Below are 18,315 nucleotides of genomic sequence, written 5' to 3'. Positions count from 1 at the left end.
CCAGATGCCAGCAGTACCTCTTCCTAAGTCGTGACAACCAGAAGTACCTCCAGACTTGGCCAAATGTCCTCTGGGGGGCAAAATCACTCTCAGCTGAGAAACACTGGACTAGAGAGATGGGCCAGATTGTTTGGCCCTGTTAAGGAGTTTTGCTTTATTCTGTGGCCAATGGGAAGCCTCTTAGGGATATAAAAGGAGGAATGGGGAATGACACAATCAGAACTGTATTTGTAAAAGATCCCCAGCCAGCAGTGAGTAAAATGGAGAGGAGGGAAAGCCCAGGCCAGAGGAGTCATGGATAGACCATTTAAGAGGCTAGGCCAGTTTAGAAGGTCCTAGACTAGTCCTCATGAAATATAATAGCTTGGACTAGGGTAGTGGGTAGTGGAGACGGGAAGAAGTGAAATGGGATAGTTCCCTGATTTCCCCTCGTAGGATGTATGACAGGGATGTGGCTTGCCTGTTCAATGGCCCTACAGCTCAAACCCCTAGGAGAAGCATGCAGGTGCAGAGGCCAGGGCAAGTGCTTTTAGCTCTCAGCCCCACCGTAGTGTTTAGGGGTGGGTGCCTGCAACCCCAGTCTTACAAATCCCTTTCAGCTTTGCTGTCTGCTTGAGTGCTAATCAGCTCAATATACCCTCTTCCTTATCACAAGAGCAGAGGGCCAGTGTGACACCTTTCTGTATCCCAAGCTCTTGCCCAGTGTCCTGGAAGAATCCGATCACATGCGGGCTGGAAGAATGAGTGCAAGGTTTTACTGAGTGGTGGAGGTAGCTCTCAGTGAGATGGATGGGGATCCAGAAGGTGAAGAGGTAGGAGAGATAATCTTCCTGGAGTTCAGCCATTCTTGCAGAACTCCTCTGGACATTCAGATGCCTCTTCCCTCCTTCTCTGCCATGCTGCCCTGCTGCTCTCTGCTGCTCTCCACTGCTCTTTGCCTCTCTCTGCTGCTCTGTTCCTCTGCTCCTCTCAATGTTCAGTCTCTTGTGTGTGTGTCCGATAAGGTCTTGGATTTATATGGGCACAGGATGGGGGAGTGTGGTGGGCCAAAGTGGTCTTGGAAAATGAAACACTCAGGCACAAAAATGGGAGTACCTGTTCTCACTTAGGTCCGAGGGCACAGACCCACGGGTGGAGCCCTCACCAGGAACCCCACCTTTCTCTACCCAGCACTTCCCTGCCCCACCTCCCATATCAGAAGTGGATGGATTTGAGAGACAGGAAGTAAAACTAACAGGACTTGGTGATATATTGGACATGTAAGGTGAGGCAGAAAGAGATGTCATGCTAGAGCAAGTGGATGGATGGTGGTGCTATTTAGTAAAACGGGCTGAAGATAGCCTAGGTTTGTGGGGGAAGATTTAATGATTTGATCATTGTTAAAATTGAGGGGGCTTTGAGATGCCCAGGAGCAGTTGCCAAATAGATAATTGGATGTGTGGTCCAGAGCTCTAGGGGGTCTGGATTGGAGGCATAAACTGGGGAGCAAATGGTCTAAAGGTGGTAATCTCAGCTGTGAAAGTATCTGCCACCTCCCAGGGAAGGAACAGAGAAGGAAAAGAGGAGGTCCTAGGAGGCGGCTTGAGAGTGGCCATCATTTAATGACTTGGTAGAGAAAAATAAATACACTTCACAGTGTCAGTTCCAGATGCCCAGAGAAGAGAGTGAGTCAAGAATCAGGAAGCACCAAATTGTGTCAGATGCTCCTGAGAGATTACATAAGATGACGAAAGAAAATCGTTGGATGTAGAGCAATGGTCATTGTTGGTCTTAGCAAGGGTGGTTTGGGTGGCTTGGTGGGGCCAAAGGCCAGATGGGAATGGGTCGAAGAGTGAGAGGTGAAGAAATGGAGATGGAGAGTATAGATAACATCGTAGGAGACTAGACCGTGAAGGGAGGCGAGCCACACAGTGGAACCGGGGGAAGGGTGTGAAGAAGTTTCACAATGAGAGGGACGTATGCACATTTCAGTGTCAGGAGTTCAGTGGAGAGGAGTGGGATATCCACGAAGGAGCAGGGATGCTGCTGAGGTGGGAGGCAGTGGCCCTAGAGAAGGGGGCAACACTGTCCTCCACCTTGCGGAGGAAGGAGGAGGGAAGAGGTGTGAGCCCAGTGGGTGGTGAGGGGTGGCGGCGGGGAGTGGTGCACTGGAGAAGCTCCTGCTGGGAGTAAGAAGAGACTACACTTGGGAGGGAGGGAGTTCTGAGGCTTGGGGACAGTGGAGAAGTTTGAAATTGTGATAATTATTATTAAAATAATGATTCTCAGGGAATCTGAGCGGATACTCAGTTTTCTAAGAAAAATAACATTATGATTGAAATACTCCTTACTTGTATTAGAGTCCTAGGATTATCAAAACCAAGTACCACAAACTGGGTGGCTCACAACGACAGAAATTTATTCATTCCCTCATAATCTGGAGCCACAAGTCCAAAATGCTGTAGAGGAGATCCTTCCCTGCCTCTTCCAGCTTCTGGTAGTTGCTGGTAGCCCTTGGCATTCCTTGACTCACCCTCTAATCTCTACCTCCATCTTCACATGGCCTTCTCCCCTACGTGTCTGTCTCCAAATTTTGTAAGGATCCCAGTCATTGAATTAGGGCCCACCATATTCCAGTATGACCTCATCTTAACTTGACTACATCTGCAAACAGCCTATTTCCAACTAAGTTCTCATTTACAGGTTCCAGGTAGACATGAATTTTGGGGGATACTGTTCAACTTAGTACATTACTAAGCCATGAAACTGTGCTAATGTATTTTAGAAGTATTTATAGAATTAAGACAAAAATATTTTTAACTAACGTTGAAGGATTCCAAGTGCCTCACACTCACAGAGTCACATACTCCTGGCAGCTAATGTAGTCTCTAGTGTCTCCGTGGTCTCCGTGTTACAGATGAGGAAGCGGAGGCTGGGAAAAGCTGAATGACCTGCCCAGGATGAGATCCTGGCAGAGCCAGCACCTGAGTCTGGACATTCTGACTTCAGAGACCACGCTAGGCTCTATTCCCTGCCTTTCCCCAGTGGCTACTGGATTTATCAGATAAACAAACTAATCAGCTAGTTATCTACCTCAGGAACTACCTCTTCCTGCCAGTATTCTTTGTTAATATATGTTCTCTGCATACAGCTTTTTATACATTCAGAATATTTACAGCTTCATACAGGCAGCCCACTGTGTGGGAACAGAAGCCTGCTGCTTGTCCATGTGGGATGGCAAAATATAGCTCTCCCTTTTCCAGTAACATCTGGGCTTGGCTTTCTTTCCCCAGGTCCACAGCGTCCAATTCATAGAGTTCTCGGAAGTGGAGAACCAGGGTGACTCCTACATCACGAAAGCCAGCTGTATCCACACCCAGGACCAGCAAGGGGTGCATGTCATGTATGAGGAAGCCCTGAGTTATCTGAAGGAACTAGAGGCAGTGTTCCTGCTCGTGGCCAGCCATTACACTGAGAAAGAAAAATGTGAGAAGTCGGATTAAAAAAAAAAAAAAATCAACTGCCCAAATAAAAAACACTAAGGGCTCCTTTTTAATGTTCTCCACCCCAAAATATAAACACATATCCAATAGCATCTGAAAATTCAATAAGCACCCCCACCCCCACCCCTAAAATGCATTCAGTTTAGAAGAGATACAGTTCTGTTTCCAGCTCAAGCCCCGCTTCTGATAGAGACGGTGACTACTCTTTCAGGGCTGGGTTGTAATTCGTGCTGTGGTTCAGACTCTGCTTGTTGACCAGGGGCATTTCTTTTCTTTTCTTTCTTTCTTTTTTTTTTGCAGCAGGAAGTTTCCTTTATAATGGCGAATTTGATGATACACAGTTCTAGAGTAGGGCCTCAGTCACTGGGCCACAGGAGGCAGCTGGAGCAGGGCTGAGAGAGATGACACACTCCAGGGCTTATGTCACACTGATATGTGAGCCGGGAATGACCACCTGTGTACTCCTAAAGTTCAACCCACGCAGAAGTTCAGCCAAGAATTGTGCTTTTAATTCTTCATGTTTGGCCACTGAGAGATCAAATCCACCATGATGACAGGATTTCAGTACAATAGGCTCTTTCCAGTCATGACAGACAGAGATGTCCAGGCTCTTAATAAAAAACAAAAGTTCCTTTGACTTCTCTTGCAAGTACTGAAGAGATAAATGTTTTCTTTGTGATCTGTTGAAATGTTTGTGTAGACTTTAAAAAAACAACTAACAGTCCATTCTGTGCTTTGTTTCCCTGGCAGGTTTCTCATGATCTGCCCTTCGATAGCTAGAGGGGTTGTGTGTCAGGGAACAAGGAATTAGGACACTTTAAGCAATAAGAATCCCAGTGCAACACTCAGAAGTAGATCATGGGCCTGAGGGGGCTGGAAAGGTGGGTTCGATTGAGGAGCAGGATGTCGCCTTCTTGGGAAAGCCTAGGGAAGACAGGGGCGTCAAGTAGCAGGGCAGGCCCAGTTCCTTCCTTGCTCTCCTGAGGTACAAGGGACAGCACGGCCCCTGCATTTTCACCTCTCAGGGCTGAAGACCCGACCTCTGACCCTTCACTCACTCTGGTGACCTGCACGCTAAGTGGGTAGTCTCTGACTAAAACAGGCTTAAGCCAAGAATTGGGATTCGACTCCCAGGGGCATTTCTGCATCACCCACTGGGTTCAGGACCCCAAGGGAAGAAAAGTAAGCAAATGAAACAAATGACTTTCTTTCTAAGTGTGGACCTTGAGGAAACTGCATTTAGCAGCAGGGACAGCCCTGGGTTCCTATTAGGAAACCACCAAGATGCAGGAACATCTGGCTAGGAAAATGCAGACAAGCCCCAGAGGAAGGAATCGTTACTCAGGGTAATCGAGTAACCCATAACCTGTATTTTCTCTTCCTTTTGGCATCACTCAAATTGATCCAAATTTAGAAATGGATGAGGTAAGAATATTCTTTTGGGATACTATGACAGCATTGGAAATACATTTGCAAAGAGCTTAGAATTTCTAGACACATTGCAATACCTAAAGGGAAACTTAATGAGGGTTTGTGCTATTTTGTAATATGTGTAGACTGTAATTAAAGAAAGTTTACACTGATATTGTTACAAAATGCTGCTCAAAGAAAGTTTGACAACTAACTTTTCAGATCCCAGACAGAATTAATTTAATGTAGGATTGAGCTCTTTGTCCTATCTTTGCCATTGGTATCTGAATTACAGGACACAATGATGGCATCCAACACTGCAGGGTATTTACTTTCAGCTCTTAGCTTTTTTTTTAACTGGTTATCCTACATACTAATGCATCATTTTGTCCATATTAATTTATAATACCATGCAAGTATTTCTAGCTGCTTAGAATTTAATTGGATTGAGATACTTAGTCAGTAGTCATTTAACCACATGGGCATCTTTCAGTTGAACTGGTAAATATATAGTCATCTATTGTGAAATGATTTCCCAGCTGTTGCTAGGGAAGTTCTTGATCATCTTTCTCTTGCTTAGTACCCATCATATATGTGATAATTATTTAACTGAAATTTCAGCACATGAAAATATCTTATCTTTGAATATTTAATTCTGAAATAGAATACCTAAAAATTTAAAGCAATAATACTGCCGGTGAAAAATAACAACAAAGTAAAAAAAAAAATTCAGCTGAATAATGAAAATTACCTTCACTGATTTAAGTTAGTAGTTAACATAATTAAGGAATATCTTGGAAAGGTCTCTGAAAATTTTTGACTTGGCTGACAATGATGGAAATAGCAAGTCAAACTGAGTTTGTTGTTAAGCCACCAGGAATTTATTTTTAGAGAAGGAGAAATGTGTGCTTTGCCTTTAAATTGTGGGTCTGAAGACATTTTAGCGTAGATTACTTGTTAACTCAATTTTGATTCTATTTCTAAGATTAGTCTTTAAAACTAAATTTTAAAAATAATAACAAAAATTCCTATTGACTTAGAAGTCAACAAGTATGAACTCAGTGTTCGTCCCAGGGACTGGTTCAGTATTTCTATTTCTGAGATGGAGCTGATAATCTAAGGGGCACATTTCTAATTGGAACAGGTTCCTTGGGAGGCCCATTTCTAAATGTTCTCACCCTCTTTTCTACCAGGTCACAAAGTGGGCACCCAGCCAAAGAGTGGTCAGGACTGGGCATGGGCCCATGCAGGTGTGGAGAGGTTTGCTGTGCTGTATGACATGTGGACTTGGGAAGCAGCTCTTCTGGAAAACAAATGCCAGGTATTTTTGCCTAAGGGACAAAACATCTGCTAAAAACTCATTTTTACAAAATCCAGTCTTTTTTCTTTTCTTTTCTTTGTAAAACCCAGTTGGACTTTTAGAAAAGCTCTCAATCAAGATAATAATTATTTTACTTAAATAATCTCAGCTAATTATAAGGATGTAAAAAATTTTATTTTCTTTATTGAGGTTCTTCATCATAAAAAACAAAATGTGAAAGATTTTTTTTGTCTTACAGGTATCATTTGTTAGAGGGCTGTATAATTCCTTCTTATAATATGTATGCTTTTAGTGAGAATGGATGATGATTTCATTCATGCTCATTGTGGAGTCACAGGGACAATGCTCAGTTTGCTAATCACAGACAAACTGACCTGATCCTGGCCTTTAGAAGTGTATGCCACATGTGGGTAGGTGAAAGCAATTGGACAGAGTGCTGAGTGCAGTGTTACGAGGGTGAGTTTAAAGCAATGAAACAGCAAATTACTAAATCATCACTGTATAATGAATGGTTCATATCCCAAGAAAGAATGAAACACTGCAGGGTTACTGCCCTTCATTTGTGCCCTTAGCATGGATTATCAGCCCTTCTAATAATCACCAATTGTTAGGCATTTACTTACCAAAAATTAAGTATTTACTCTGCCAGGGACTGTTCCAGCCATTCAGGGACATATAGATAACTAAGTGAAAATGTTCTATATCTTTAAGGAATTTATTATCTATAAAATTGATTCAATCTCCAAGCAAAAATTATAACCTGGTTACTAACAGCTTATAATTGAGTACATTCATGAGTAATGGGGACTCTGCAGAGAGAGAGAGAGAGATTTGTCCTGGGGGACGGGAAGCACTGTTGGGGTGCAAGAAATGCTAGAAAGTCTTTCCAACGGAATAGATATTTAAACTTGATACTAAAAAATGAGTAAGATGTTGTGTGGGCCGGGCGCGGTGGCTCATGCGTATAATCCCAGCACTTTGGGAGGCTAAGGTGGACAGATCACGAGGTCAGAAGTTCGAGACCAATCTGGCCAACTTAGTGAAACCCAGTTTCTACAAAAAATACAGCAAATTAGCTGGGTGTGGTGGTGTGTGCCTGTAATCCTAGTTACTCAGGGGGCTGAGGCAGGAGAATTGCGTGAACCTGGGAGGTGGAGGTTGCAGTGAGCCAAGACTGCACCATTGCACCCCAGCCTGGGAAACAGTGTGAGACTCTGTCTCAAAAAACAGAAGATGTTGTCTGGCAGGGAAGAAAAGATTCTTAAGCAGATGAAACAGCATTAGAATGTCAGGGGAAGTGAATGGGAAGGACCATCTTGGGGGATTTTATTTTGAGAAATAAAATCTTACCTTCTTGGAGGATGGTAGGAAGACTGCTATGGCTGGGGATATAAAGGCATGAGGGGTGGCAACGAGCCACACATGTGTTTTGGGTGCAGCCTGTAAAGGACCTGCTAATCATACTATTTTAGAGTTTAACTTACAAACAAACAAGAGTCATTGGTGAATTTCTATAGAGAGAAATATGATCATGGCTGTGTTTTTGTTTTTTTTTTTTTTTTTGAGACGGAGTTTCGCTCTTGTTACCCAGGCTGGAGTGCAATGGCGCGATCTCGGCTCACCGCAACCTCTGCCTCCTGGGTTCAGGCAATTCTCCTGCCTCAGCTTCCTGAGTAGCTGGGATTACAGGCACGCGCCACCATGCCCAGCTAATTTTTTGTATTAGTGGAGATGGAGTTTCACCATGTTGACCAGGATGGTCTCGATCTCTCGACCTCGTGATCCACCCGCCTCAGCCTCCCAAAGTGCTGGGATTACAGATGGCTGTGTTTTTAACAGCTATCTTGGTGTAAGTGAAAGAATGGATTGGAATAGAGAGCCCCTGAGAAAAAAAAAGTGCAGTTATTGCAACAGTGACCTGAAAAGTTAGGAGGGGACATACAGTGGCGATAGAAGAATAGAAAGGCAGAGAGGTTGTGAGACTAGGAAGGAGGAACAGACCTGAGAATACTTTGCTGACGTGGAAATAGCAGGATTTGAAGACCGGATCTGGAAGTTGGAGTGAGAGAGTAAAGGTGGTATTAAAACAACTTCCTGAGAGTTAGGGAGGAGGCTATTAACTGAAACTGAACGCAGGAGGAGGAAGAGTGTCTTCACAGGGGAAAATAACATAGGTCCTAGGACAAGGCATTTGAGGGGGTTTGCTCAAACTCAGGTGTGAATGTTTTGTGGGGAGCTATAGATTTGAAGCTCAGGAACAGTTACGAGCTGAGGTATGAATGTGGAGGTTGAACCACAATGATGAATCAAAACAACTGGGAAAAGATAGAGATGTCTGAAATGCAGCCCAAGTAATATACCTAATTTTTTTAATTTTTTGAGATAGATTCTCACTCTGTCATTTAGGCTGGAGTGCAGTGACACAATCATAGCTTATTGCAACCTCTGTTTCCCAGGTTCAGGCAATTCTCATGCCTCAGCCTCCCAAGTAGCTGGGATTACAGGCACGTGCCACCATGCCCAGCTAATGTTTTGTATTTTTAGTAGAGATGGGGTTTTGCCATGTTGGCCAGGCTGGTCTTGAACTCCTGACCTCAAGTGATCCACCAATCCTTCCAAAGTGCTGGGATTACAGGCATGAGCCACTGCACCTGGCCACTGAGTAATATACCTACATTTAAGGAGCAGGTCATGAAACAAGAAGGAGTAAAACTAAATAGGCCAGAGAAACAAGGAAGAAATAGTATTGTGAGAACCAACAGAAAAATGAGTTTTAATTAGGAGGGGATGGTTACTAGTGTGGAGTTCCATGAAATGTCAAGAAAGAAACTCCTAAAAACCAAGCAGCCTGGTCAGGTGGTCATTGGCATTGTAGGACTCTTTCAGAAGCACGGTGGGGGTAGAAACCAGGTTATAGTGCACTAGGATGTGGTCAGAAGATGGGGAAATGGAAACGTTTTCTTTGAATTGTTTTTCTAGAATAGATGGTTCACCATTTCATCTACTCTCTGGTTGCTCTGTTACTCCTAGAGATGTAGGTCACTCGCTCTTTGGAAAACAACTGGCTGGGCTTAAATAGTGCAAGCCTTGGACTTTGAAAAAATGTTCCTTTTTCAATGGTAACTGTCCTCTACAGGATTTGTCTGGAGTCTTAATCTGCCAATTAGAACCTTAACCAACTGAGTGAGTGATTTAGATGCACAGCGTAGTAACTGGAAAGGTTGTATGAAATGTAACTAAGACAGGATCCCTAAACTCCACAAGTTTATCTGTCCAGGCATGAATTTTAAACAGCACCCCGTCCCTTTCTGTACTCTCCCCACCTTCCCTTTCAATGCCTCTGGGCCTCCTGTGGAGGCCCCTGCCTGGCCCGGTAGGACTCAATGACAATAGAAGAGGAGGAAGGCGGAGAAGACTGAAAAACAAACCAATTTCTCCACACTTCAGCCTAGGATTCATTCTGTGCTAAGGTGTCAGATCTGTCCACTAGTTCCTCCTATGGTAAATGAAACTATTTCGACTTAAAAACATTTGGTGAAAATATCTCCCTCATTTCTATCCTGAGAATAAATTCCCTATAGAAGCTATCAGTGCCAAAAGTGTAAAATCTGGCCAAGTCAGAAATTTTGTCAAAAGAGCCTATATTTAATGGATAAGCCAGATTTCTATCTAAAGTACAATTGACTTCCCCCAGTACTATTTCTACAGCCAAGTTTCCTCAGCTGTTTTTGATTGTTAAATATATTGGTATCACTGGAGTTAAGAATTGCTTGAACATATTGTGTTCTTTTAAATCCTTAAAATAACATATTATGTATGAAGGCTCATAAAATTAGAGCTGGTATTAACTTAGGTAGATCAAGGGATTCTTAGAGAAGTCAGGTATTAGCTGTACCAGCTCCTAAGTGACACTGTACCATCTGCTAAGTCTTTCTGCAGCTACCGAAGGACACATATACTGGATAAAAAGATTATTCCTTTGAAAAGCCAAAAAGAAAATGTCCTGTGACAAGTTGGGTCTAGCAAAGATTTTGTTTTGTGCTTTCATTTAGCCTAAAATACTATTTTAGAAGTTTTTTAAATCCCTGAAGTAAAAAAGAATTGCAGTAAAAAGAATATAAACCCAGTAAGGTTTGAGATTATTTATTTTGTCTATTTTCCCATTTTCTTCAATATTTTATGCTTACCATCAGCATGCGCCACATATTATCTTGCCTGAGAGTTGGCCCTTGACACACACAGGTGACATTTGACAGACTGGGAAGACGTCTTAGACAAATACCAGCTCAGAGCTGAAATGGAAATGGGCCAGTTAGCACACAGATAGTAAATAGAACTCATGAGGCAAAAAGATCATGGCCCCACCCCTGTTGGAAAAGAATTCATAATAAAATTATGCAATGGTTTGAGACACTCTCGAGGTTGAGCACAAAGCTTGGAGAAGCTTCATCAATTTAAAAAGAGAGCCACAGTTTCCTTCTCCACAGCTAAGTTTACCAGATAAATTAGTGCAATATTTTGGACATGCTTATACTAAAAAAGTATTTATTTATCTGAGATTCAAATTTGACTAAATGTTCAATATTTTTATTTGCTAAGTCTGACAGCCCTATCAACAACAATAAAATGGAAATTTAGCGTGGGCCTCTGCAATCTGGTATCATCAGGTTGGAATCACCATCAAGAACCCTTCCCCCACTCTCAATTCCCCACACACTCCCCCTTCTAAATAACCAAACAATCGGACTCTTTGTACAAAAACAGGTCAAGGAAGTATAAACACGATAAACCAGCTCCTGGGATTGCCCTGGCCCAGTAAAAAGGTTCAAGTGAGTCCAGAATGAGTTAGGGAAGTAATTGTTTATTTCCTAATCTTCACATGGGGCTACTGAGGGACACGCTTCTTACCCCATCCAGTCATTCTTCCTTCATTTCTGTGTTGTCTTCTGCTGTGTAATAATTGAGTGTTATAGAGCAGAGGTTGGTGAATGGAACAAGGTAACTGAGATCACCCAGCTGGCTTCATTTTCCCTGGGGCTCATTTAAAGGCAAGATGGTCTCCAACTTCCCTCACTTTGCCCTCTTGATGTGTGAGTTTCTAACTTGTGGAGCGTCTCTGTGACCTGAGCTTTTAGCTTCCTTTGGTGTTTTCCTTTTCATACTAAGGTTTATCCAAGGTCTCTTAGACCCATGTTTCCCAAAGGGCATCCTACAAAACCAGGTGCTAAAGAAAGTGCTCCAGGCTCTTCCTCCTTGAGGCTTAGCATTGGGCCTCCATAATAAAGTATCTCTTAATAAAGTAGTATTTGATTCTTAGTGTGTTATTCATTCTCAAGGGTTCAACTCTTTTGTGTAGAAGAGGAAAAACTTTTTTCTCTGCCTTCTTAGATTCAGTGCTTGGGCCCTGAAAATGAAACTGACAAAAGACAGATTAACAGGAGAAGGGATTTATTATGTACTCTACACATCAGAGCTACTTATCTTGCCCTAGGGTCCCTGTTGGGAATTCCAACCCAGTGATCTCTGAAGAGCCTTTTCTGATTAGCATCATGACTAATCATACACAAATAGAATTTACACACAGAACAGAAATTCTTTAAGCTCACAGACAAATGTAAAAGCAAGATCAAGAGGCATCTCTCTGAATTCCTACACTAAGAACCCTCTTGAGCAGTTAGTATCTGGAAGCTTTTCTGGGTTTTTAGAAAAGACTTGGCCAGGTGCGGTGGCTCACTCCTGTAATCCCAGCACTTTGGGCGGCAGAGGTGGGCGGATCCTGAGGTCAGGAGATTGAGACCATCCTGGCCAATATGGTGAAACCCGATCTCTACTAAAATACAAAATCTTAGCTGGGTGTGGTGGTGTGTGCCTGTAGTCACAGCTACTCGGGAGGCTGGGGACTTGCTTGAACCTGGGAGGCAGAAGTTGCAGTAAGCCAAGATGGCACCACTGCACTCCAGCCTGACGACAGAGCAAGATTCCATCTCAAAAAAAAAAGAAAGAAAGAAAGAAAAAAGAAAAGACTTGCAAATCCCACTAAAATAGATGCTCCACTGGGGTTTTGCACACTTGATGTCTTGGAGAGTTCTGTTTACAAGGCCCATCCTAGAGGAGTTCAGGGATAAATCACTTTGAATATAGGAAGTACATTTACCCTCAGCCTTCCATTCTACCACCCATGTCATTTTTGTGTAGGTGAAATGTGAGCAAACTATTAAAGAGGAGGAGTCAGAAGCAGGGCTGAGACTGTAGAAGTCAGGTGGCCACCTACCTAGCTTTGGTGATGGAATAAAATGGAAGAAGGAGAATGAGTTTTGGAGAAAGGTGTTGGAGATAAATACATTTGACTAAGCATCTGAATGTGTTGTCTCATTGGAACTAATAATTATTATATATTATAATTACATAACCCCTTTTTTATTTGTGGAGACCAGGGGAAGAGGGGATGGAAGCAGGAGCTCAAACTCAAGTCCAGTTCTTCTGGCTCCAAAGCATGTGTTCTTTCCCTTGCCCTCTCTAACTCTGTCTGCAGGTTTACTAGCTGCACTGCATTGTATTGGTACTACATCTGCCCACAGTATGGTGGGGCCTTCCCTCTCTTTGCTGGGCCCCAGGGCTGCCTCTGCTAATTGCTGACTACCAACCTTATTTGCAGCTTCTTGACAGTTACTTTGAAGCCTACCAGCACACGTTGGACACTGAGGAGAGGTTCGCCTTAGCACAAGTGATGATGGACATCACACACTGGTGCCCGAGGTTTGATCTCAGCTACACCTATTTCATTAAGGCCTACTGGGAGGAATGCATCTGCCTGAGGCTTCACCTGCAGTTAGTGAGAGGCGTCCTCAACCGGCATGTGAGTATAGTTGGGTTTTAAAATACTACATGCGAGAAGAGGATGGAAAACACCAGCCAGAAATGAAAATCGTGTTTTCTTTCCATTGCAGATCTGGAATCTGTGTTTTCTAGACCAGCATGTACAGCATACTTATTAGTAAGCTCATTTGCATTGTTGAAATCCCAGTATAACTATGGTCTTAAAGAGACGTTTTCACCCCTAATTAGAGTTAATAGTTCACAAGGAATTGATGACCTTAGTTTTCATTAGATCGCAAAGTTTATTCATAGTGAAAGAACAACTAATGATACATCTTTTTGACATTAATGTATTATTTTTTTAAAGTGTGATTATTTTTAGGACTCTCAAAGAAATCATCATATTGTATTTCCTCTAGGGAAAAGCTAATGGCTTGAAGCGAGCAAGAGACAAAGGATTGTTGCCACCTGGTTGAAATTTTTTCCATGTAGTCAATTATTTAACAGAAAGATTTCTCTTTTGCTTCTTAAAATTGTCTGAAGTCAGTTGCCTTTACTTCCCTTAGCTGTCTGGCTCAGACTGAGAGATCAGCATGTCTCATGGCAAAAGAATCTTCAAAACAATGTCTGGATGAAAATTAGTCAAATGAAGAAGAGACACAAAGGGACAAAATCCTTCTCATGTCAAGGCACATAACTCATGCCCATGGGAAAGTTTAACTTCTCAATTTTAATGTTTATGCTACATTTTTAGATAGAGCGTCAGCAGGAGTATGTCCAGAGGCTTCGGCGAGAGGATCATCTGGACAATAGCAATACCTTTGGACTTCCCCTTAATATAGTTTGCAATTAACTTATTTCCATCAACAATAGCCAGTAAGTTTATGTTGTCTTTAGACATTTTACGTGTAATCTTCTAGATTAATTAAGGATATAGTGTTAAATCTCAGTATTACTCTATAAAGCACTTCTCAAGTGCTTGGAGGAGATGAGGGAAGTAGGTATAAAGGCCACGAAAGAGGGATTCCCTTGTATATTGAATATCTGTTTGCTTTGTGAGTAATAAAGAATGGAGGCTAGAATGTAAACATATGCCACTGGGTAGAGAATCACCATTGTCTTAAAAAGGCCTGGGGGGAAAGCAGTTGCTCTTGAAATGCTGTCAGGATTTACCCAGATGTACTACATGAGCCCACATATATAAAACTTGGATGTGCTTAAAAGTTTCTCAAAAAGGAATTTCTTTAAGTGTCACTAAAGAGGTTTCTGCAGATTTGCCTTGTAACTCTCACAAGGAGTTCAATTTAAGGAACAGAATTAAGTTTTTTGTGGTCACTCAGAGAGGGTACACACTTTGTCACCCCCTAGACAGGCAGCATAACCATTTCCCTCATTCCCTTGTAACCTTTATGGTAGAGGAAACTGGGAAGCAGATGACAAGCCCCAGGTTGATCTTCGGGCTCTAGATCACAATCTCTCAATTGCCTCCAAATGGGTGGAGAAATTATCTACTTCTTTTCAACATCCAACAAATATTTGTTCAGCACACAGATGTGAACAACACAGGCATCGTTTTGTGTTCCTGTGAGGTATACAGTCCAGCAGTAAAGGCAGACTTTATGTAAGAAATTGCCGTAATGGGTTATGGTATTATCTTCGGGACAGGCAGGGCGTCCTGGGAGCAAATAGCTGAGATTCTCATTTCTTGAGAAAGAGCCCCGGGCTCCAAACTCTCCATTTTTTCCATAGATCTTCCACAGGACTGATTTCTTCTCTGTAATAAACTTGACACACCAGCTGTGTGTGTGCAGCTTGCTATGGCAAACATCTACTGTTCAGGAAATGGTTTTTGGCAGAACAGGCTAGGTTATATGGACACTAAAACTGCCAGAATACTCTCAAAAGCAAGTATTATGTGCTTGTTGAGATTCCTTTCCAGACTTCAGGATTTTTTTTTTTTAAAGATTCAGGACTAAGAAGGATCCCATTTACATCAATATAAAGGGAAATGTCATGTCCTTCAGTTCTGTGTGGGTATAGAAGGACCCTTGACTTGTGCTGTACTCTTTATTTCTAAAGAAATAACCCACTGATGAGCTTTATTTATTTATTTTTGCTTCTGGCCTCAACCACTTATGAAATATAACACCCTTACAGTCAATTTGAATGATTCCAGCAGTTATGTACAGAATTTAAAAATTGTCCATTCACATTTTAGGAATCTATCCTTTTTTTTTTTTTTTTTTTGAGACGGAGTTTCGCTCTTGTTACCCAGGCTGGAGCGCAATGGCGCGATCTCGGCTCACTGCAATCTCCGCCTCCTGGGTTCAGGCAATTCTCCTGCCTCAGCCTCCTGAGTAGCTGGGATTACAGGCACGCGCCACCGTGCCCAGCTAATTTTTTGTATTAGTAGAGACGGGGTTTCACCATGTTGACCAGGATGGTCTCGATCTCTTGACCTCGTGATCCACCCGCCTCGGCCTCCCAAAGTGCTGGGATTACAGGCTTGAGCCACCGCGCCCGGCGGAATCTATCCTTTAAAGGATAAAGATTCAGATGAAAAATTGAAACTAATAACCATGGAAATTATTTATTTTTCATGTAGTCATTTTTGAGCTATTTTGTTTTCATATATTTGACTAAATATTGACTACTGAAATATTGACAGTTTTGCTATACAGTGTTATCCTTATTGAGCTTCTAGAAAATACACCTATGTCTTTCTGTTTTTACACATTAAAGCAAAGAACATGTCATGCAACCCAGCAGGTTCCCACACTGAGGTCTCTCTGAGCTCTCAGTTTTTTATAATGCACTGGACATATAGGAGCTGTTTTATTGGTCTTTAAAAATATAAAATTCAGGCCAGGCATGGTGGCTCATGCCTGTAATCCCAGCACTTTGGGAGGCTGAGGTGGGTGGATCATGAAGTCAGGAGATCGAGACCATCCTTGCCAACATGATGAAACCTCATCTCTACTAAAAATACAAAAATTAGCTGGACATGGTGGTGTGCACCTGTAATCCCAGCTACTTGGGAGGCTGAGGCAGGAGAATCGCTTAAACTAGGGAGTTGGAGGTTTCAGTGAGCTGAGATTGCACCACTGTACTCCAGCCTGGCGAGAGAGTGAGACTCTTGTCTCAAAAATAAATAAATAAATATATAAAATTCAAATATCTTCGGAAACAGATTAAGTTTGTTGTGTAAAATTGTCATTCGTTGTTCTTTTCTTCAAGCCCAGCTTTGAAAAATGTTTATCTGCTGGAGTTCCACCCTTCCCTCAGCCTGGCAGTGCTTATCCCCAGAGCCCTAGAGCATCTCCTCCAAGAGGTCTGCCATACCTGCAAACCTGCATCAGCCAGTGGCCTTGCCTCCCTGGAGCGACATGTCCTGCAGCTGGCCCTGGACCTGTGGCTCACCCTAGCCAAGCCTGTGGCCTGGTACAGTGCACAGCTCCAGAAAGATATAAGTTCTTTCTGAAGGGAGTAGTTGGGTCCTTGGCAAAGAGAATGTTTTTTTCCAGATGTTACTATTTAGCTTTGTTTTTCTGTCTGGCTCTATTCCCCCATTATTTGGCTAGAGACAGAGCTCAGTCATAGGCCTTGCCAACATTTTTATGTGATTTTTGGGGGGATGGGGTTAAAGTTTCTCATTTATAAAGATGCTGCTACAATTAAAATTAAAAGAGTGATATACATGGGTATGTGGGAAATGTTTTCTGGTTTATTATTTATATTTTAACGAATACTTTTTAATTAAAAATTATATATTTTCTTTCCACTAAGACACTTCCTAAATGTGCTCTTTTTGTCAAGATCTGATAGAAAACAGAAAATGTTGAGTGAGGAGTCAGGGATCGAATTCAAATTCAGTTCTGCCATTAACTTGCTGTGTGACTCTGAGCATGACTCTTGGCCTCTCTGACCTCACTTTCCCTTTTTGTAAAATTATGTTTGTGTACTTGGCAGGGGAGGTAGGTGGAGGTGAGCTTGATGATCTCTGAAGCCCCTTTCAGCGCTACTGCTCCATGGTTCAAATTTTGGGTTAATAATTTACATGGTGTTTGTAGTTGGATTTTAATACTTTTCTTTTTCTGTTAAGGCTGTCAATGTTGAGCCTGGGTTTCCGATTTGACCTCATTCTGTGTGAGTACTTGCTGTATGACAAAGAAACTTTCAAGGTCCCCCCACTGTCAAAAATGTCTGCTCCATAGGTCTGCCTTGGCCTCCTATCCCTTCCTGCCTAAAGTAAAAATTGATTTTATTTTACAGTGAACAAAATAATATAAAGTTACAGATAATTTTAGCAAAAGCAGAAAGAACAAAATTGAATTTAAACATCACCAATCAAATACATTCATATCATGATTTTTCTGAATTAAAGTATTCTTAATATGTGTGTTTGACATAGCTATAATCATATTTTTTGTTCATTGTTATTTCTTCCTTTTCTCAGTTAACATTATACTACATATTTTTAAATAAGGCTACCTAGTCTTTAGACTTACCTTTATGACCACATAATTCCCATATCTGATGAATAAAAACCTCTCTAGTCATTTCCCTACTGATGGAAATTCAAGTGGTTTCTAATTTTTCATTATTATGAAAAATTCTAAAAGATATGTCCTTTTACTTACAGATTTTTCGATATTTCAAATTGATTCCTTTTGATAGGTTCTTGGAAGCAGAATTACTAAAATAAAATTTAAATATTTGGATACATATTGGCAGATTGCTTTCCAAAGAGTTGTGCCAATTTATAATGGCACTCACATATTCTAAGAGTACCAGTTCTGCTATGCTGTGTAGTATTAGGCAAAAGCATGCAATGTATGTGGTAATATACACGTACACATAAAAGGTGGTATTGTGCTGTTAATTTGTATTTTCTTGCTTTTTATTGAGCTTAAATAGTCTTTCAAATGTTTTGTTACTAATTATACCTTTTGTGAATTTTGTTCTTTTCCTTTATTTATTTATCTGTTGGAATCCTAACATTAGTCCTATCTACTTACATGAGCTTGTCTTAAGTAAGAACCTTAACCTTTCTTTTTGTCTATAATTTTCTGCAAATATTTCCACATTTGTCCCCTGCTCTTTTTTTTTTTGAGACAGGGTCTTGCTCTGTTGCCCAAGATGGAGTGCAATGACACAATCACAGCTCACTGCAATTTCAGTTTCCCCAGCTCAAGCTATCCACCTACCTCAGCCTCCCAAGTAGCTGGGACTCTAGGTGCACACCATCATGCCCAGCTAATTTTTTTGTATTTTTAGTAGGGAGGA

At 41.8% G+C, this 18,315-nt stretch overlaps 1 protein-coding gene across 1 annotated transcript in view; it reads left to right on the top strand.

Moving 5' to 3' along the window:
* The first annotated feature begins 436 nt into the window (after window positions 1–436).
* Window positions 437–18,315, top strand: part of CCDC162 (coiled-coil domain containing 162) — a 28,140-nt gene continuing 10,261 nt past the window's right edge. Inside the window, 7 exon segments of the mRNA XM_012438376.3 lie at window positions 437–519; window positions 628–751; window positions 3,273–3,465; window positions 6,086–6,213; window positions 12,869–13,069; window positions 13,784–13,905; window positions 16,267–16,499. Of these exon segments, the coding sequence (XP_012293799.3) occupies window positions 437–519; window positions 628–751; window positions 3,273–3,465; window positions 6,086–6,213; window positions 12,869–13,069; window positions 13,784–13,905; window positions 16,267–16,499 (1,084 nt within the window).

The sequence above is a fragment of the Aotus nancymaae genome, unplaced genomic scaffold (assembly GCF_030222135.1).
Source record: "Aotus nancymaae isolate 86718 unplaced genomic scaffold, 86718_ANA_hifiasm-v0.15.2.pri h1tg000040l, whole genome shotgun sequence".
In the NCBI taxonomy this organism is placed as follows: Eukaryota; Metazoa; Chordata; class Mammalia; order Primates; family Aotidae; genus Aotus; species Aotus nancymaae.
Note: the sequence above shows the minus strand (reverse complement) of the source record. Positions and strands in the feature narration are given on the sequence as shown.